Source organism: Clupea harengus, chromosome 4 (assembly GCF_900700415.2).
Source record: "Clupea harengus chromosome 4, Ch_v2.0.2, whole genome shotgun sequence".
NCBI classification, from domain to species: Eukaryota; Metazoa; Chordata; class Actinopteri; order Clupeiformes; family Clupeidae; genus Clupea; species Clupea harengus.
Window position 1 is genome coordinate 3628478 of NC_045155.1, and position 21473 is coordinate 3649950.

General features: G+C 43.3%; 2 protein-coding genes across 2 annotated transcripts; both read right to left on the reverse strand.

Annotated features, from left to right (window-relative positions):
• Positions 1-27: 27 nt before the first annotated feature.
• mfsd5 (major facilitator superfamily domain containing 5) lies at positions 28-2368 on the reverse strand. Its single transcript, XM_012841735.3, has 2 exons — positions 2191-2368; positions 28-1737 (listed from the first exon to the last, which is right to left on the reverse strand). Exon 2 carries the CDS (start codon positions 1618-1620, stop codon positions 154-156), a length of 1467 nt encoding a protein of 488 aa, XP_012697189.2. The 5' UTR covers positions 1621-1737; positions 2191-2368; the 3' UTR covers positions 28-153.
• Positions 2369-4666: 2298 nt separating this feature from the next.
• nr1d4a (nuclear receptor subfamily 1, group D, member 4a) lies at positions 4667-17980 on the reverse strand. The gene is made up of 8 exons (XM_012841727.3): positions 17303-17980; positions 11621-11923; positions 11293-11381; positions 10972-11116; positions 7788-8371; positions 7484-7669; positions 7121-7331; positions 4667-6924 (listed from the first exon to the last, which is right to left on the reverse strand). The coding sequence occupies exons 1-8, from the start codon at positions 17316-17318 to the stop codon at positions 6728-6730; spliced, it is 1731 nt and encodes a 576-aa protein (XP_012697181.2). The 5' UTR covers positions 17319-17980; the 3' UTR covers positions 4667-6727.
• Positions 17981-21473: the final 3493 nt, after the last annotated feature.

Sequence of the window (21473 nt, forward strand, 5' to 3'; positions counted from 1 at the left end):
TAAGTGTGTGTACATTTACATTTAAGATAACGATAAAGAAAAATCTTTAATGTCTCAGTGGCAAACCGATGGCAACACAGACGCAAAACATTTGTAAAGCTGAAAGTTCATGGTCCTCATCATCTGGTCCCCGGCAGTTCCTTCACATCCTAATCAGCCCTCCCCCTCTCCACGAGTTCCCTCCAGGCGAAGATCGGCATCGTTCCTCCCTAGAGTAAAGAGGCTTACCACGGCCAGCAGGGCAGCTAGCATCATGGCAGCGCAACCTGCAAACATATGCCTGGTGCCCCCGCCCGACTCCCCCCCACCAGTACCCGAAACCTCCCCATGCAGTGCCAGGAGCCCCAGGCAAGCCAGGAGATGCAGAGGCAGCCGGAACCAGGCTAGCACCCCAGCCCTCAGCTCCACGGGGACCACGCGGCCCTGCAGGAAGCTGACAGCCGGGAAGTAGAGTCCGCACGCCAGCTCCAGCAGGAGAAAAGCCAGCAGGGACTCTCGGGGCCGCGGCTGCCCAGGGGCCGTGGAGAAGGTGAGCATGAAGAAGGAGAAGAACGCCAGCAGCACGGCCAGGCACAGCAGATGAGCAGGCTGCAGCCGGTAGCGGGCCGACGTGGCTAGACGGTAGAGGATGGAGCCCGCCAAGCCGGCTGCCATCAGACAAGAGAAGACGATGCCCAGCGGTGGCCCATGTGGGTCCAGCACAGGTGTCCATAGGAACACGAAAATGTAGAGCACACCTTCAAAGAGCGCCTGCACACCGCCCAGCAGCAGCACACGCCGGTCCGACAGCAGGCATCGCAGGCCCTCCAGGCAGCTGCGCCAGAAGCGTGTCTGTGCTGACGAGCGTCCAACTGCGGAGGATGATGATGATCCAGTGTTGGAGCCTCCCAGTAGGGGCCCGTTCTTGTCTTTGCCCTCAGCACCCTCCAACCTCTCCTCCTGGCCCCAGTCCGTCAGCACCACCCAGCCGCATGCTGCCAGAGCTGGGATGGCCAGCAGAAAGGGTGCCACAGGACCCAGGCCCAGCCACTCCGCAAACAAGTTGGCCACCAGACCGGCACAGACGGCAAGGCCGTGGTTCCAGTTAGCTGCCTTGCCGAAGGTGGCTGGGATCCACTCCTTGGGGAAGTCATGAACATGCACGTGCCGGTGTAGATACCAAGCCTCGAAGGAGGTGGTCAGCAGGGAGGTGGACAGGCCACCCAGGACGCGTCCTAAGATGAGCACAAAGTAGTCCCGTGACAGTTTGGTAATACAGCAGGCTGAGTAAGCCAGGCAAAAAAGTAGGCAGGTACGTCTACGGCCAAGGGCTTGTGGGAGCCAGCCGGCCACAGGAGCAAAAAGCACGCAGGACGCAAGCCCACACACATACAGTATGGCTATTTGAGACTCCAGGAAGCTGTAGTGGCGGTAGAGCTTGTACAGGTAGGGCCCCTGGAGCCAGTCTGCCCACAGGGCCAGGAGGTAGCCCCGCAGGAAGAGTCTCTGAAAGCGACAGAACGCAGGGTTGGCGACAGTGGTTGTGGCTGTTTGCTGAGGTGACAGTCGACGGGAAGCAAGCTCCAGGGCAATGCAGAGGCCAGCCAATACCACAAGGGCCAAATAAGCGGTCACAAACATACTGTCAGTCAGTGTCACTAAATCAAAGAAAAAGGAATTCCTCAGACCGTCAGTGAGTTGTTGTCTGTGTTACTCTTCTCATTGTCTCAGTCTCGTCCTATGGGGCTCCATTGAGAACTGTGGAAGAACGACAAAACACTTTTCAGAGACGAGTGATACTGTTAAAGCACACGAATCTTTCCAGATAATTCTATCACGTGATCTGCTATGAATATGTAAAATTGATGTGGATCAGACAATTTACATTAGGAGGTAACTACAACTGGTGAACAGCATCGCACTCTGGCTGACAACCTAACGGTAATGTTACTTTCCATGCCCTTTGGCTAGCAAGTTTGCTAACCACTAGTTATGAGTATACATTACATGGGCTGTTCATTTCAACTGACTGAATACCATAACACGAGCTCAGGTACATTAAAACTAACTACATGAAACGAAAAACGTTTGTTGCTACCCCAATACAGTAACGTTACATTACATTACAGCTAAGTTACGTGGTGTGATCCTTGTGTGGTTGGCATACAGGTCACTTACTATTCTGATACGTGGGATGAAAGTGCGCCTTACCAGTGGATTTATCGCGAGCAGCATTTTGGCGGAGAGCTGACCCGAAATTCTTGCTATTAAAACCTCTAATCAAGAACGAACGACTAGAGCAAAAACAATGAAGAGTTAACATCTAATTGCAGTTGTGTACACATAGCATCCGGGAAGTCAACGCTAACATCCTGGAGCAAGTCAACCATGCGTGATGACGTATGGTAAAGCATACGTGAATCAAATATCGGTAGTTTACTATTACTATTACTATTGGGTATTATTCTTTTCCCCATATGTATTTATGTTTATTCTTGTTTTGTTACAGGTGCATTATGAAACAATTCACCAGAAAGGAATAATTAACAAATAGAACACATTTATTTACGGCTATGTCTACATTTCACCACAGGGTGGCATAATTTACAAATAGAACACATTTATTTACGGCTATGTCTACATTTCACCACAGGGTGGCATCATAACATCGTTGGGCCACTGGTTCTCATTCTGGCTGCCCGTTGCCTATCAAGTGTAATACCAGTCCTTATAGTGTCTCTAGCTATAGGTTGTATTATATATTTCATATATCTGCCCTTTGTTTTTAATCCTTTATGCAGCAATTTGCTAACTTTGAGGTAAGTTCATGGGCATCTAGTTTTGGTATAATCTTCAAATTTCTTGTTGATGGTATATGGTCATGTAAAGATAAACTAATCTTTCATTCCCACTAGCTGTCCAGATTATGCACCACATAGGTCTCTGGTCCAGGATGACACCACCTGCAAAAATGTAAATAAAACGCTCACAATGTGACATTGACAACTATATCACCGAAGGCACCACCAGTTAGAATACTTTTATCAGATTGGCTGTTACTGGTTTTGTGCAAGGGTTTTGCATCCCTTTTATGTACTATACCCAAACTCCAAAGGTCTAGTTTATTGTAGAGAACACACAACATACCCATAACATATGTCTCTTGCCTATAGTTCTCTCAATTTTGTCCAGGGGAGCTATAGTCAAGTTTTTTTTTTTTTTTAAGTCTCAATAGTTTGGCATTCAGTCCTAATTTCATATTTCTCTTCAATCTTATATCTCTCTCCAACACACTTTGTTCAGTGGCCTGGTTCCGACAGATTTCTCTGATCCTGTCTGTGCTATTAGCAAGGAAGGACCTGGCAGCTTGAAGCTCTTCTGCTCCCATTTGACTTCAACTACCTCCATAATTGTTAACAAAAATTGGCTTAATTTGTTCAAACGTTTGTAACAAACAACCAGTTCTGTTACAATGAAAATTAGTTTCCCTTAATGGCTGAAGTTGTAGCTGCAGAATTTTTTTTTTTTTTTTTTTACTAGACTCAAAGACTTTTAAAAGGGTTTGGTTTGTTCAAATACCATATGAATTTGAGCTGTTTGAGCTTCGTCTGTCTTCGCCCGGTATCATACTCATTGTAATGGCAGCTTGCTCTGCCACTCCTCTATGCCTTTAAAGAAAAAGAGGAACCAGAATCAAAAGCTAATATTGTGCTCAAATGTTTGTTTGGTTCCATAAATCCCTTAGTGCCTCGGCTTCTGAATACTGTGTTTGTCTGTGTGTATGTGCCTGTATCTGTGTGTGTGTGTGTGTGTGTGCGTGTGTGTGTGTGTGTGTGTGTGTGTGTGTGTGTGTGTGTGTGTGTTTGTCTGTGTGTATGTGCCTGTATCTGTGAACTGGGTTGACAAGTATGGACATATCGTGTGAAGTTTATGTAAATCCCAAACATAAAGAGGAAGCACTCTGGTATTCACCTACCTTTTACAACACATACTTCATGTATTATGAGACAAACAGTATATTTATCTTTATAGTATTGTAATTGTATTATAATATTATATTTTATAGTCATTTTCCATTAAACTTTGAGGTAATTGACCTTTGCAGTTTGCACGAATCACTTATGGTCTGTGTTCTATAAGGCTGTATGAGTGCATAACTTCTGGTGTCATATCTATCTCACATGTCTGAAAGGTCAGTCAAACTGGGCTATTGTAGGCTTGGCAGAAAATACCTTACTACCAGCCAGCACTATCAGATGACCTCTTGTTTTTTCAGCATTTGACCTATCTCCTGCCTCTACCAGTTTAAACAGACCTGTATTCTCAAAATAAATATGGACAGTAAGTGTCTGTTAGTGTCCCATTTTTCTCGGAAATGGCCTTGGGAATGGAGGTTGGTGACCTTCCAACACGTACGTGTGCATCTATCACTTCCTGTCCCTACCCTGCTGCTCGTCCACCAAAATAAATGAACAACAGGGATCGTATAACAGAGACACTTTCCTGATATTTGACGATGCTGCCACTATCATAGTGGACAATTGTGTATACAGCAAGGTGTCCTCTTCCTCAAGTTGTCAAATGTGCCTGACTGCTAACTTCAATTCCTTTTTTCACATCCTTCAACCACATCATCTGAAATACTTATATCGATGCCACTTAGGAAAAAACAAAGATGCAAAGGATAGAAGATAGAATTTCATCTTTATATGGTTTCTATGGAAGGTCAACAATTTACAAAATGTACAATAGGATCACATAACAATAATCAAAACAGCGAGAAAGCTGGTCACGACGGATCAGGTTCGATTTGATCATTCTCTCTCCTTCTTTACAGTCCCCCACTTTATTTCATATAGTTCAGTATCACAGAGGGGGGCAAAGAAAGTGCTGGTGTTCCTGTGTGTTCTGAAGGTGGTGAACCTTGTCATCTGATGATGTGAAAGGTTTCCTTCTCACAAGAAGAATCATTGCACATTCAACAGCCTATTGGACAAAAAGCTTGAGCACTCTGCTTGACAACATGTTTTTCATGGTTTTCTATGCCTTATACTCTATACATCTGTGTAAAAGCACCTTTGGTAACCCTTTCGTTTCTTAGTCTGTGTGCTACCACATTTTTCATGTTCACTAGAAAAAAAAAAGAAAATGTTTGCATAGTTCAGTATTTGGAGTGTCAAGATGGTAAGTGTGAACATATTATGTTTGGATTGTTAAAACAATCTCTAATGTCAACGCAATTGCTGACTAAAAATAAGTTGTAAGTAAAGAATATTGACCTATTCACTTAAGGAAGACCTACAAGATAATAGAAGAGTTACCAATGTTTGACTATAACCACATAATAAGGAGTGATCTGCATTTCTATTTAACTTTAAAGAAAATGGAAATGGTTCAGTCAGTTAAAGTCGTGATATGAATTGTATGTGAAGATCAACAATCATCCCACCATTTCATTAAGACTTTCCATTAAAAATGGGATACAACATAGTGTTGATTATGTGTTTATAAACAGTGTGTAAATACTGCATATCGTACTAAAATATTAATATTTACAAAGAATAAGGTACTGTATAAAGCATAGATAATCATGAAGAACTTTGGTTTAAAGCAGGTGTGCTCGAAACTTTTGTTTATTAAATATGACAAATAAACTTATGTTCCAATCTCTGCCTCGCCCACAACCATTACTCCGAAAGGAACATGTCATTTGTTTAGATTTAAAAGGTTGAAACACCTAAAGTTAAATGATATTTTTCCTCACCAAAAAATATTCTCTAAAATTTAACATGCACAAGACAGATAAAATGTTTGCTGGTTTGCTCTTTAAAGGGCCAGATGCATTTACAGGAGTGGTAAGGAGAAATATATGTATTATGAACCGAGTCTCAGGTGAACACATGAAACACTTTGCCACACTTCATCCCCAGCATCACCAGCTCTAAAACATTTTCCATTTGTGTTCTTCAGTCTTTGTGAAAGTGTGACATTTCTTTCATTTACACAGAGGTGATAATGTATGACACAGGAGAATGGTACTGGGTGTAATGTGATCATAGTGTATCTTATAACTTTTTATGTCTCTTATGTACAAGGTTCCCTTTCTCTTAAAATATCAGCACAAACACACACGCATCATAAATGGTCCCTAAAACAGTTTCATGAAAGTGCTCTTTTCCTACAGAAAGTGTTAGCAGGTGCATTTGGTGGACATGTGGTATTAGGAATACGCTGGAAAGGATGATGACCGCGTTCACCTTTTTGGTCTTTGAACAGTCTCTTGGAGAGAGTATGGTACCCTCTCCAAATTGTCAGTAGAGGATTCGAGAAGACTTCTGAGATCTGAGGAGTGATAGCAATAAGCGGAAGGGAAATGTTCATCCATCCATCCATCCTTTTTTTTTTTTTTTTACAACACCAACCCCTTAAAGAGCTTGAGGTGATTTGTTTGTTTGAGTCTGTTTGAATAAGGGCAATGCCTCCAAGGGTTAAGATGTCTCTTTGTGTGAACTACACGTGTGTCTTCAACCAGCTGAGACAACAATACAGTCATTGTTTTTCGTTTCTTCCGTCTTTGTTGACATGGATCACCTTATTTCTCAGACATGTGGTTAGAGGTACACAAACAGTCTTGCTGCCCCATCTTCAAGGAAAACAATAACAAGTTCTCCATTTGCACCAGGGAGGACCAGCCCCTGGAGAAGTGCTAAGCTGCCCAAAACAGCTTGTTCTCTGCCCCTGAGAAGGTTCATGGGTCTATGCGGAAGGCCAGCAGTTTGTCGGAGTGCAGGTTATTGAGAGTGCGCAGGTCGGGCAGGCGCAACAGCAGCTTGGGGAAGACTGCGCTATCGTCAGGGCGACGGCGTGTCACCAGGGTCCGCAGCGCCCGAATGAGACCCTCCTGAAGCTGCTCCAGAGCACTGACGTCCTGGATGCCTGTACGGTCTGCCAAAAAAGAACAACAGCAGAGAAAAAGAGGTATCATTCATATGTTCTGTACATCTATTAGATCTGCTCATTTTTGTGCACGAATTATGCACACAAACGTCCTGCACATCTGCACATTTCAATCATTTAATTGAAGTAGAACTGGATGACTCTGAAGCTCGCAGAGTTTTCCCACCGCTCTTTAGTTTCTCACCTGCTGAGACTAGCACCACAGCCATGAAGAGAGCCATCTCATCTGCCTCGAGGCCCAGAGCTCCCAGCTTCTCGCTGAAATCGAACATGGTGTCAAGAAGGGGGCCCATGCCAAGTGCCCGCACCGTGGCCAACGAGTATGTCTTCCCATTCAGGAAGGTCACGGTCCTGTCCTTAGGGTTGAACAGGGAGCAGAACCTCACCATAAGCACCTACAAGGAAGGACAAAGAATGTGTGAGGTATCTGAAGGAGAAACAATTCCATACCAATATACATAACGCTCCATGGATATAGGTATACAATCATGGATATTTAATGTTATCATACAGAAGATAACTGAGAAGACGTGAGAGTGGACCTTACCTGGAAGGTGCCTGCCTTGAGCAGCATGACCTGGTCGTGTTGACAGAGGTCCTGGAAGCCCGGGATCCCCTTGGCGAACTCCACCACCTCACGTACCGCTGGAGTGAAGCACTGTGAGAAGGACTCCCACACCTCTTGACTAGACGTGCCTGGAGCGGACACTGGGCATGCGTTCAGAGGACAGGCCTAAGGAAACAATGAGAAGTGAGAGGTGATAAGTATGTATATATGAATAAATATATATATGGAACAGAATAAGCTTAAAAGCCACATATAGCAAACTTATACTCTTTGATTTACTTACCAGCACTTTAGAGCCAGCGGGTAACTTCCACGGGCAAGTGTTACCCTGCCCTTGGGACTGTGCCGTGGAGTGGTTATAATGGTGAGGATTGGCTGGACTGGCGTGTTTGTGTGGGTCCACAGTGGATGTACAGTGATTCTGACTGGATAGAGCTGGGTAGCTGTAACGACTGTTGTCCATGGAGGAGACAGGGCAGTTTTTGTCACTTGAAGCCACCGGACAGCGGGCAGCCGGGACCGCGTAGCCTACTGAGGCAGTGGAGTGGAATGTTGGCATGTTGGCATGGCCGTGGTGGTTGGCATCCTGAGGTTGTGGGTTGTTCTGGAAGTAGGACGGGGAGTCGGGGTCCAGTTTCACTCGCTTGTTCAACCGGTCCTGCGTGCTTACGAAGATGTCCTGGTAGGCGCGGGAGATGGCTCCTATGGCCTCCTTGGAGTCGGTCTCCACGGGGCTCAGTGGCACCTCCTGCGCTGAAGGGGGCTCCACCTCCAGGGAGGCCGACTCATTCAGGCTGTTCATGTAGCTCTGCATCTCGTCCAACAGCCTCTGCTTCTCTCTCTTTGGGATGCGCCCAAAACGAACAGCTGTGTGGAAACACAAAAAGGAGATTTAGGTTTAGAGATTTAGTCAGCATTAGCAACACTGTGCAGACAGAAATTCTTCAGACATTTCTGTTGTTAGTTTTAGATACCTCCAAATAGCAAACAAATAAATACATTGTTAAATGTTGTTTCCATGTTATTCACTGGGAATTATAGATCCGAGGAGAACCTCATAATGTATGTAACTGACATCTCCCTCCTTCATAAAGTAAATGCTCTGAGATGGTGGTATTTAACAGGAAGTACAACCACTGAGCACATAAATATGCATATTATTAGGTCCATTGCATGCATGTCTGTGTTATTAACTGGATTGTGCAAGTCTGATGCTGGACAGCATACTCATTCCCATTACCCCCCCCCCCCCCCCCCCCCCCGCCCCTCGCTTGCCCATCCCCCCCTCTAAGAATATCTGTCAGCTGGCCTGGATAAAAATAGTAACCTCCTTCATCCATATGCCACAGCCCCGACTATCCATATCGCTATCGCTATCTCCTCTCTCTCTCTCTCTCTCTCTCTCCTCCTAGTGCACCCTGTCCTGTCCTGTCCTGTCCAGAAAGTAGGGCAGTGGGTCAGGTCTGAACACCGTGATGAGGAGTTAAGAGTAATGGGCCTTTCATAAGCAGGGACTCAGAGCAGAGGGTCATGCAGCCAAGGGTGGAGAGCCAAGTTGGACAGAGAAACTTAAGCTGGCAGATGAGACACGGCGAGCACACCGGACAGAAAGAGAGAGGCACAGCAAGACGACAGGTGTTGGAATAGTACTCTGAGATAGAGCTCTTGTATTTTGCAAGGGAGAACTACAACCTGCTTTCTACAACCCCTCTATGATGTCCACATTTGACAGAGGCCTCTGTCTAAAAAGACTTGACTTTTTTGTATTCATATATATTCCCCATGGAATAACACTGTTATTACTACCACTACTACTACTACTAATAATAATTATTTGTTATTGTTCTTTTTATTATTTATGATTATGTATTTTTTGTAAGTCATATGTGTATGCTCCAACAGGCATGTAAGCATTGATTATATCTCACCTCATAAAAAAAGTGTTACAATGACCTGACATGTTTACAAAGGAAAGTTTATTATATAAACTCTGTGGGAACAAGGGTAGTGGCAAGCTCTTGCTACGAGCTAAGGAGTGCAAGTGTGGTTAGCGGTTAGCCTGCCTGAACGAACCGACCATACTGGTTTCAAGGGTTTTCCCCCCTTCAATACAGATACACATGTGCCTCCCAACAGGTTAGTTAGATCATGACCCTGTGTTCCGCAGATAGCAAGCTCATAAGTGGTTTGGCTGTGATATGTGCTAAGACCAGGCTGAAAGGCAAATGGCCTCTCTCTATGCCCTGATAGTCATCTGTAACCATGGACAAGTAGTCCAGCCCTGTTCAGTCTAGCTGGTAGTGTTACAATCGGTGAGGAGTCAATCGTGTTAAACAAGCGTCTCCGTGACTTCACTAGAATGTTGCCCATGGAAGTGAAACTGTGCCATCATGTCAACCGTCACTGGCCTCTGCCACAAACAGCCCAAATCTCAAACTTGAAATCAGGGCGTATACTTTCTTGTGGGCTGCTGGTAGCTGCATGAGGATTTCCTGTTTTTGCAATGAGTGTACGCCAAAAAAGGGGTTTCTAGGCTGCGGCTTCTTGACATTCTTCTCGCAATATCAGAGGGGCGAAATAAATGCATGCCTCCCTTAACAGCCGATCTGGTTTGCCTCCCCCTCCAGTCCACCGAATGCATCACTGTGTCTACATCAATGTTATGTGAAGTGTCTTGCCCACTGCAGACCGTGCTGACGAGAACGGGCGGGGAAACCAAACCACACAAAGTAGGTCACAATGTGCAAAGTATACTGGTGTCATTTTGTTTTTTAGGTCATCTCATTTTTTTGCTACATTCATTAGCAGTAGGGGATGATTTATTGTATTTTTGTGTGTAGTGCCACAATCGAAATGATAAAAATACAGGAAGGAGGCATTTTCTCCCACATGAGGCAAGGAAACTGGGTGGATGTTTTAATCTTTCTGCATCTCTTGCTTAATTGTTGCCATTAATTGCTCGAGATGCTATAAGGGCAATTGGGGTAATCAAGCTGCTACATGCTCCAGTTTCCCAAAATAATTCCTGTGTTTGCTGCAGTTTTCCAGATGACAGATAGCTTCAGGGACTGCCTGCCCCCTTACTTCATATATCATTGTCTCGGAAAAGGCACGATGGAAAGAGCTTGGGGATCAGGGAGAGAGGGAGGATAAAACAGCTGATACAGAGACGGAGAGGCGGAGGTAGAGAGAGAGAGAGAGAGAGAGAGAGAGGGGAAGAAGAAGAAGAAGAAGAAGAAGAAGAGACTGCAGAGGGCAAAAGAAAGACAAGTGATGAGCCCAAATTAGGCAAAAGAACTTACTAAACTGTGTTAACAACTGAGTGTTGAAAGTGGGTTTGAGAGGAAAGGTAGAGGAAGACATCTGAATGCTGCAACCCTTCCCCCCTCTGAGAATAACTAATGATGGCTAACAGTGGTTACTAGGGCAAGGGGGAATATTAGCATCCTCCATTCAATAGCTCTCACCATCTCGAGACATGCCGACTCCCAGGCATTTCTTGAAGCGGCAGTGCTGACACCGGTTACGGTTCATACGCATGATCAGGCAGCTCTCGTTCTTCACGCACATCTTGTAGTTAATGTTCTGCTGAATGCTGCGACGGAAAAAACCCTGCCAAGAGAGAGATAGAGAGAGAGAGAGCGAGAGAGAACGAGAGATGAGAAACATGGACACAACATCATAAGATCAGACAACAAGATAGTGAAAGATAACGAGACGCATGAGACCACAATGAGAGCAAATGCACTGCCTCTTGAAGTCTATGTGAGGGCGTCATTCTGTCTTACCTTGCAGCCCTCGCAGGCGTGCACTCCATAGTGGAACCCTGAGGCGATGTCACCGCACACTTTACAGAGCAGCACCATTCCTCCGGCCTCTGCACAAACCCAGAAAAATGCACCGTTAGAGGAGGAGAATGCCATAAGCCAACCATGCAGAAAAATACAATTGTGCACACAGAACACAGAAGAGACAAGGTAGTCACAGTGTGCGGTTTGAAGAAAGCAGCAGGAGCAGGACGAGTAGTGGTATGTCTGGTGAGGCTCGTTATAATGGTGGGTAAAAAAAAAAACGAGGACAGGACCATGACTGAGATCAACATGAGGCATAACTTACTGGTGAAAGTCCCGGTGAAGGTGCATTGCCTCTTGCTCGCGATGGGGTGGGAGTAGGTGTGCTGAGCAGGGGCAGAGGTGGGAGCACTGCTGTAGATATCTGGGAACTGGAAGACCAACTTGGGAGAGAGTGGACGGCCTCCAGTCATCCCCCGCTTTAAGGCCCCGATCTCAGTGAAGGTGACCTCCTCTGGGGACGAGGGCTGGGAGTGGGACAGGGGGGACTGGCTCTGGTACCCGCTGGAGGGGCTGCCAGGGCTGGGGCTGGCACTGCCAGAGGAGCCAGCGTAAAGGATAACACTTCCTGCAGACACAAAAAGGAGGACACCACTAAGTCACCAACTCAAAAAAAAAAACATCACCAATGGCAAAGCCTGTATAGAAAGACTGTTGACTTATAATGACAATAATCAATATCAGCTCAGGGATGGCATGATCACAATCAGTGCCCTGAGCATCGCAGAAGCATTGATACAGTATCAACTTAAAAACAATAACTTCATTATTTTGTGTCCCCTGGCTTTGATCATTTTCTTAAATGCACACTGGCTTTTACAGAAATTGTAACAGACTCTGATTCAACCTTCCAATGACAATATCTGACTTTACAGGATTAAGTAACTTTACAGGATTAGTTTCCTTTCTGAAAGACCTCAAAATATGTGTGTTGTATTAGATTCTTTTACAGACTCTATCTGTGTAAATAGACTAAAAGTATACACTTGGCAATGGTGGGTTATTTAGGTTTAGATTTAAAGAGCAACCCGCAATCTGGTTTTTGTTTCGCGAAAGGTTGTTGATTGAGCTCAACAGCCAATCAAATTACACCCCTCCTGTAGGACGCTATATCTTTTTTTTCCCGTTTACAGAGCCAGGACTCTGTAGCTACAAGCACCGGAGTTTTTATTGGAATAGAATCGCAGACTTCGCCTTGTCTGTAATGTAGTTTTGCACAACCACTGACTGGTAGGGGAGCAAATGCTAAGAGCTTTCAGCATCATTGCCTCATGATCTATGTAACACGCACTGCTCGTTGTTGCAGAACGACACGCAGTCGCTAAAAATAATGTTGGAAGCCCAGCAACAGAGCGCGCGCGTGCACACGCCAACCAACGACAGGCACGTCTCAAGTAATCTTTATTTTTATTTGGTGAAAAGCCGGGTTTCGCTATTCACATGTTGCCGTCAAACAACCGGCTGCTTGTTAATGTCTTCCGCAGGTTTTTCGCTCCGCCGCCGCATATACTTCGCATCACTGCTCTGCTCATGCGTTGTGGATGGGCTGAGACATTGCCTCACGTGTCTGCGAGGTCTGCTGCCTCCCTTCGCTCCAAAAATAGCTCCCCTGGCATACTGCCCAGCGCCAGCGAACTACATAACACCTGACCGCTGCTTCACATGTACTCCTGACACGGTTTCTGCTTTACGAAAATCCGCAGTCTCGTGTAGACTTCTACAACAATCAATTGTGATTACTGCCATAAGCCAGCGACACGCCCAAGGATGCTGTGTTATTGAGGCGAGTTACAGTATTCATCTTTTACATTGCCTGACTGAAAAATAGACTGGAGTCACGTTTTGTGGGAATGTGCTCCACTGCTTTGACTTTTGGAGCAAAAACAAGGCAAGTTGGTTAAATCTATGCCAGGAAAGAGCGTAGACCCAATGGACACAGCCAAGAACTTTCATCCTTTCCCACACTAATACTTTTAACATTTCATACTATCTCCAATTTTTATATTATAGTTAAAAGCCTATAATTGACTAAAAAAGTGATATATTCATCCAGAGCCCACCAGGCTATTAACATATAAAAGAAGAATAATACATGAAGAAGAAAAATACATGTGACAATACAAAGACAATTTCCTCATTACAGAAATAAACATTTGGACTACAAGTCACGTGCTCTTCAGTAGCCTAAATGTGGGGAAATGTGCACATGCAGCTCCAAACAGGCATTATATGGCATCATTTTAAAACATTGCTTTTACAGTGAAAACTCACAGCATCCCAGAAACTGTCCAACCCCTCCTCCCCAGGCTTTCCTCGTGCAGCACACGGCATTTGTTTTGCTGAAGGGTTTGTCTAATCCTTCAACCAGCACGTGTTGGTGGATTTATTATTGACACACTGAAGAGCTCAACTTCACAACAGGGGCATATCTGAGTCTGATACCAACTAGTCCGCTTTGCCAAAACCTGTGGCCTTACCTAAATACACAACCACACACACTGTCTCGTGCAACTGCGAAAGTCCATGTGATGTGCTTTCAAGAGATTCTACGACAATAACAGGCAGTAAAAAAAAAGAGTGGCCATGGAACTGTAGTTAATGAATGATAGTAGAACAGAAGCCATTTTATTATGGGGTTAATATTGGACTTGCCACTACACAGAGTGTTTACTAGAGGCTCTTTGTCTATAAATAAATAACATTTAATGGGACCTTCAGCTGTCAATACATGTATGTCTACAGGGAACGTGGAATGTTGTCAGGTGGAGGAAATGGTGAACATCTGACCATTCCTACTGGGAAGACATGCGTGGTTTGAGTGCCTTGTGCAACATCTGCTAGGCTAAGCAGAGTGTCAGAATATCCATGCACAAGCCGGCACACAATTGCACTGGGGTCAGTCCAAACAACTAGTGTTAATTGAGGAATCAGCACATCTCAGCAGCTTAGTCTACCCATGCTGTCTCTAATCTGCAGAGAATAGAGGCAGGCAGAGAAACGTGAGGGCTCCACGGGCGCAGTAATCCCCCTCTCTCCACCCCCGTGTCACTACCCTTTCCTCTACTGCACGCTTCCCATGCCCCAACCAGACTTTAACCCTCGTCTCAAGGTTGCTGGTTCTTGCCCAGTCACATAACATTGCAAAATATTTAGAGGCTCAACAGCAACCTGTGATGACTGGATGACCTATGACAGTTTGTACATTCATATGAATAACTGCTACCCCAGTCAGACTTAGGCCAACGAGTGGGGACAAATACTTAAAAAAGTAAAATACTTTGAAAAAGAGTAAAATACAGCAACAAAAACACGACAATATAATTATCTGTAAAAATCGAATCAACTTTTAAATTTGGATAACAGCTAGAGCATTGGAAGAGCAATAAAGCATTGGAAACATGTTCTCTCCCTGTTATGCCTGTTCAGGTCACTAAAACCAGTCAGCTGATAAAGTATTCTAGTTTGAGAAAATCAGTAATCTATGGGCCATTGGAGGTTAAATTCAACGTCTGTACATTCTTTGAAAATTAGCAGCCTTTATATAACAGTCTGGGGAGACCTTAAAGATCAGTCCACAATTCTAATCCCATACAGTATTTTTTCTCAGATTCAGCGAATTGCTCCTCAAAGTCCTAAAGCTGTTGGCGTTCAAAAACACTACGGTGTTCTTACAAAGTCCTGGCTCCGTAATTGTGAAAAAAGGCAGTGGCTCGGGCCGAGCCATAAACTATCCCAGCCAATCGACACATGTGCTTCAGACGCACGGAAGGGAGGGAAGTAATAATCTATGTCGGCGGGATGAAGCAAACGTGTTCATCTGTTTTCAAATCAAAACAAAAAGTCAGACATGTGGCGGGAAAACGTGATCTAGAGCATCATATAATGCATGAAATCGCTGACCCACTGACCAACCTCCTCCGCTCGCATCACCGCGGGCGGCATGAAAACACAAGTGTGCGTGAACCGATGGGAGGAGGGGCCGGATATCACGCGCCGCACGCGGCAGAACAAGTGCATCCACGTGAGGGCGAATCTGAATGCTAGAGACAGTCTGTGGGAAGATATTACTCTTATCTCCCAGCATTCATGGTCCACAAGCACACATAAAAAAAGCTGCTGTCCAGTTGTAAAATAGAGGAAATGAACAGGGCAGGATGGTAGACATTATAGAGGAAGTTGGACTTGAAGCTTGCACTGGTATCCTACTCAGTCATTTCCCCTACCCCCCATACACAGATGTAGGCTGCACTGTAGCCTGTATAAAATTACACTTACACGGGACCGTTTGTCTCCATAATGGATGTCCTTCTCTACAGTTAAAAGATGTAATGCACTAGTAATTATAAATGAATTGGGAGGTTAAAGGCGTATGTTGACTAGAGTTTGTTAGGAATGAAATCAAACGCTTCTTCAACTGCAATCATTACGTTACCCTGAAGAGAGAATGAAAAGATATCATGTCCCATTATCCCTGAGGTCTCTGAATCTTGAGACAATATCTTATATATTTTCAATGCGACTGTTTTCTTGTACATTTTCTAGGAGCTGCCTGGAGCAATATCGGATAACTGACATCACAGTGATCATGCCGCAAGAATTTGCCTACGTCATGATTGTGGGTCATACTTTTGGCAACAGAAACAGCGTTTCGCACCTTTAATTAGAATGTATAAATGCCTAAACTATATCCGTCTACCCCAATATTTTCCACCACAAAAGAAGATCTTAATTTACCAGATCTGGTGCACAAGATAAAGATATCGTGCGCATACAAGATTTTGTCCACACAACAGCTGTGCCCAAAACATTCACATTATGTGTACTCAATAGAAGCCTAGTGAAGAATACTTTTTTGCACACTTGATAACAGTCCAGTAAGCATGCTTTAATATAATATGATCATCGTAATATGTTGTAATATTTACACTTTGTTTTACACAATAGTTTATTTACTGGGTAGGATCTACTTTATTGGGTAGAGCATTCTAGCGAAGGCATTGGAATCACATGTCCGGTGCTGGCTTGCGGTCAGGCTATCTGAGTTTAAAGAGAGTGCCCGGTTCATCGTGGGGCAATGTTTCCATCACCTGCGCAGGAACGTGACTGTAGCTCTTGTAAATGAATCACCAGTCAATTAAAGTAGGAGAGCAGTAGGTGGAAAACACGTCGGCACCCTTGGACTGCTTCCCATGGGAAACCTATCACGTAAGCTGCTTAAAAGTGGTGCTTGCCGACATGAACAGCTTGCGTCAAGTAAGCCACATTAACCTACATGGCTGTCGTGACTTTGTCAGCTTCCCAGGAAAAGGGAAAGTCAACATTAAACAGTTTCAAAATCAAGTTCCCGATGCCTGAAGGTTAACGTCAACTAATGTCAATGTTTTACATATCATAGAGGTTCCCTATCAAAATAAATGTTTTAACAGGCCCTACAACCTTAGAGCAGGCAGATGATTATATCTGTTATATATCTGCACGCGTGTATGACCTGTCTGGGCAACACGTGAGTTTGTTTTCATGTAGAGTCAGGAAGTAGGCTAGATAATCCAAGCGTGCTGACCGGGAGCGGTAGCCTATTTTACAATTCAGACTGGAGCCAAGGAGGATTTGACAGCTGATGATTACATACATAAAGGCTATACCATGTAATGTGTAAACCACTAAGTCACTTCCTTGCTCACAACACAAACTTAATCCCGAGTCCCGAAATGCTGATTTTGGACACGACATAGCTCCAATAGGTTATGAATCCAACAGTCTTATTTGTACTGATACATCACACATCTTATGCCATCCTATAGCTACAACAACAATAAAACAGATATAATCTAAAAAGTCTCGTCGGAAGACAAACTGACAGGGATCCACACGCTCATTATTAACTAACATGATATAGGTAACTACTAAAAACAAGATCATTATCAAGAATAATAGCAATTTTACTTACCAGGGCTGTTATCCATGTTTATGTCTGGGATGTAATGTTCTTTAGACAGTTGCTGATTTCAGAATAAAAGTCTATTTGTCGCAAAAGGCATACAATGAAGTTTACTTGAAACAGATGAGTGTCATTAAATGGCACTGCATGAAACGCCTTTCCAAAAAGAATGAAACAGCTTTGAGCACAGTGCATGAGTTAGGCGCGCCGGATAAAAAAAAAAACGTCTTCCTGAATCGCTGAAACGGTGAGGTCCAAGTGCTGTCTCAGGTGTGCAGCAACGCTACACCGCGGAAGCCACCTGTGCCGCGTCAGATCTTTGTCAACTCTGAAATTCTGGAGGGTTTGAGTTGAGGTGATGTTCTATGTCGAAAGAACCCGGTCTTCGGAGGCTGAAGTGTCAAACTACACACAGAGGAGCAACACCACACTCACTGACCACTGTTTTGCAGGTGACTGAAATGGGACTGGCTTCAGTACCCCTTCAAGTTCTGTTATCTCTTTGACAGCGGGTTGACGCATTCACTTTAGGTATCCCATGAACTCCCCTGCCTGTCTCCCGCCTTCATTCTTTCGTGCATTCTCATTGGTGGGTATGTAATGGCACGGTGAGCCGGACGCGCTTATTCGACCGTGGTGTGAGTTCAGTAAAGCCCTACTGCATGTGCTCTCTGCATGTGCCAGGGAGAGCGCTGCCCTACTGACACACATTTTATGCAAAATAAGGCGCGTGTGATAAGCAAGGGGCTGGGGAGGGTACGCGAAGCACATGTATTGTAGGCGGAGCTCACCGTGACTGTCTCACACAACCGCTGAGTTTTAAAAGCTCTAAAGAGCTCAAGGGCTCTCACTCAGTCTGGCTCGAGGGCTGTATCATCCAATATATGAACATGTGTGATATAAGTTATATCCTACCTTTTTCTCTGTGCTGCACCTGTGCGTAGACGTCTTGAAAATGTCAAATGGAAACCCCTAAGTGGGAAGTAGGCTATAGTCAAATATTTGTGTCATTGTAATATGATAACTTTATCAATACTTTTAAATATATAGCTATGATGGCCTACTGATCCATTTAATTAAATTATGATAAGTGATAATGATCGTTATTTGATTGAAATTGGATAACTATGCACTGTAATCGTTATAATTTACTCATATCAAAATGGCCCCAGTGTCAGTCCAATTTAACCCCATGTTAACCTTTTAAAGCAAATGTCCAGTTCATTGAAGAGATTTATCATTAAGAATGAAACGTCGCCCCTCTGTGGTTGCATTTTGTACTGTTTGGCGTGAAATCTGTAAAGGTGGTTAATATTACGTAAGAAAAGACAAAATAATGAAAACGTTAAAATTGGCCTATTGTGAGTTATTAAACTGAATTATTACAATTATTAAAGAGAAACGCGTGGTGAACTCCTTGGGGAAATATTTTCAGTTCAAGTCTCAGGTCTTCAAATCCCACTGATGGGCATAGTCCTAATGAACTCTATGTTTAAAAAAACCTTTCCATTAGTTCATCTGTTCAGATATTGATAATGAAGGCATTTCTCAATCCTGAAGAGCACCTGTTTGCAGATTATTGCAAATTATTCTGCCCCAAAAAAGAAATCTTCACTTTTAGAACAGAGTGATTTTAATGTATATGATTTAGGCCTCATCACAATACATTTGGCAGATGGTTTTATCCAAAGCAACTATTTTTCTTGTCATTGCTTTCTGTGAAATGTACGCTATACCAAGGCAAATTCCATATACATTTTTCATGGATGACTTTATGTAAGCATTGGCCATGCAAGGTTCAGGATGATTTTGAACAGTAGATGGCGTGTTGAGCCAGTTTCAACCCATAAAACCCATGAATTTAGTCAATATGAACACCAGCATTGATGTGGTTTATCACAGTGCAGTCATATCATTTAGTTCACAGCTCAGAAAGCACATTTAAGGGGGCAGTTACACTTTTATATAGATGTTTATATCTAACACTGCCTATAAAGGTATAACTGTATACAAATATAACACACGTTTAACCTCTAGCTAAGTAGCTTATCACTAAAAGGTATCCTTCTAAAAATAGTTATGCCTTTAAAATGCCTAGTTGTTGCAAATGTTGTCTGATTTACTGTTCAACTCCTTTATGTGGGAATATGCTACAATAACATCTGCAGCAGAACCCAAAATGGTGTTTTCATATTGAAATCGTGTGTGTGTTTGCACATGTGTGTATACCTGTGCTTGAGAGGGAGAGAGAATGGCCTTTGTTTTAATCAAAAGTGCCTCACACAATAATCACCACATCAGACGGATGAGATGAGGAGAATCATATTTTCATTAATGTAAGTACAAGATGCTAGAGTAATGCATGAAGCAGAATGATAAGATAAAGATAAGAAGTGTTTATGTAGGAGACATATGTGTTAGTTCACAGTTAGACTAGGGTGCATATTAGGAAATTGTTAAATTAAAATTAAATTGTTACTTGAGTGTTTATAAATCAAATGATTGACAACAGCTCAAATTGTCCAAACACACACTGAGCCATCAGGTTTATGACATGTATGAGGAAAACAAAATTAAAGTAATGGTAATTACAATAGATATTTCACAAGTGAAATTCAAAGCCGGCAGGGCAGCAAGAGAGAGAGGGGAAAGAGGGGAAAGATTACAGTTTTTCTCGATTGCTTTGGAACTTTTTCAAAACAGCTCACACACAGCCCTCAACAGAAGACGAAATGACCAAAACACTATATGATGTTTGCAGAATGACACCACCATCTCAAAACTTATCACACACCCATCAAAACCAAAAAATTCCATCAAAACCTACAATTTGTGCTCAATTGAAAATGTATGTTTTCTCATTTATTTAACAATGGATAACAAAATTCCAACTACAGCTATCAATATCAACCTCTGCAACCATCACTTCAACTTTTGTGCAGCACCCCCACAGTATTGACTGTTTTACCACTGACAACTGAGCATTCTAACTTAGGGAATATACTGTCAGAAAGTATTTGAAATCTGAAAAGTTGTATACAGTGAAATATTGTAGTTCTGTTTTTGTATTGCTAAATACTGTAAAATATATTCTAAACAAGGACCTGTCAACACCATTGATTTACATTTGTTCTACTGTGTACAAAATGGCAAAGATTCTGACACAAAAATATTTATTGCAGTAATTTTTCCACATTACATGTATATACTGTAAGAAGTCAAAATGACAGGTTTCAATATACAGTAAAAAGGTCAAATCTGTTCTGCAGTGAACATTCTCCCCCTGCCACCAGTGTGGACCAGTGTGTTGATTCTTTACAAATAGTGCAATAGGCTGTAAATACTGTAAATATACAGTAATCAGAATTCTACTATACTGTATATTTTGTAAATTACTTTAGTGAAACTACAGTACTGCATTGTATTGCGGCAACACACTTTACAAAAGTATAGAAATGGTTGTTGCCAAGAGTGCAAATACAGTGAAACACAGTACAGTAAATTGACTGTAAAGGCCAGCAAAGTGTCATTGTCACTGCGGAATGTACGAACAATTGATGCCACAGTATGACGGCTCAGGTTTGGCTGAACCCTTTGGCCAGCCTCTCTCATGGAGAGGTCATGATTGACTACGTGATCAATGACTGTTGCCCTAATTTCATTAGAGCATCTTACATGAACGTCACTTCCCCTGACAGGGGCCCCTCTTCCTCTACCACGGCCTCTTCCTCGTCCTCATCCTAGTCCTTGCTGAGGTTGTTGTTGGTGGGGGCCTCCTCGATCCATGCTTGGTATCAACTTCAATCTATTGACCTCTTTCAGAGGTTGAGAACTACTTGATTAATTGTACACAGAGAGTTCACACAGGTGCTGACGATATTTAGAATATAGAGAGCAGTTTCAGTAGGCTGCTACTAAGTGGCTGCAATGTGTTGACATGGTTACAGTATTCAATTAGGTTTCGTGTCTCTCTGTGTTACAGTTTTTCTCGATTGCTTTGGCACATTTTTCCAATCACTGTTTACTTTTTCAAAACAGCTCACACACAGCCCATAACAGAAGATGAAATAACCAAAACACTATTTGATGTTTGCAGAATGACACCACCTTCTCAAAACTTATCACACACCCATCAAAACCAAACATTTCCATTAAAACCTACAATTTGTGCTCAATTGAA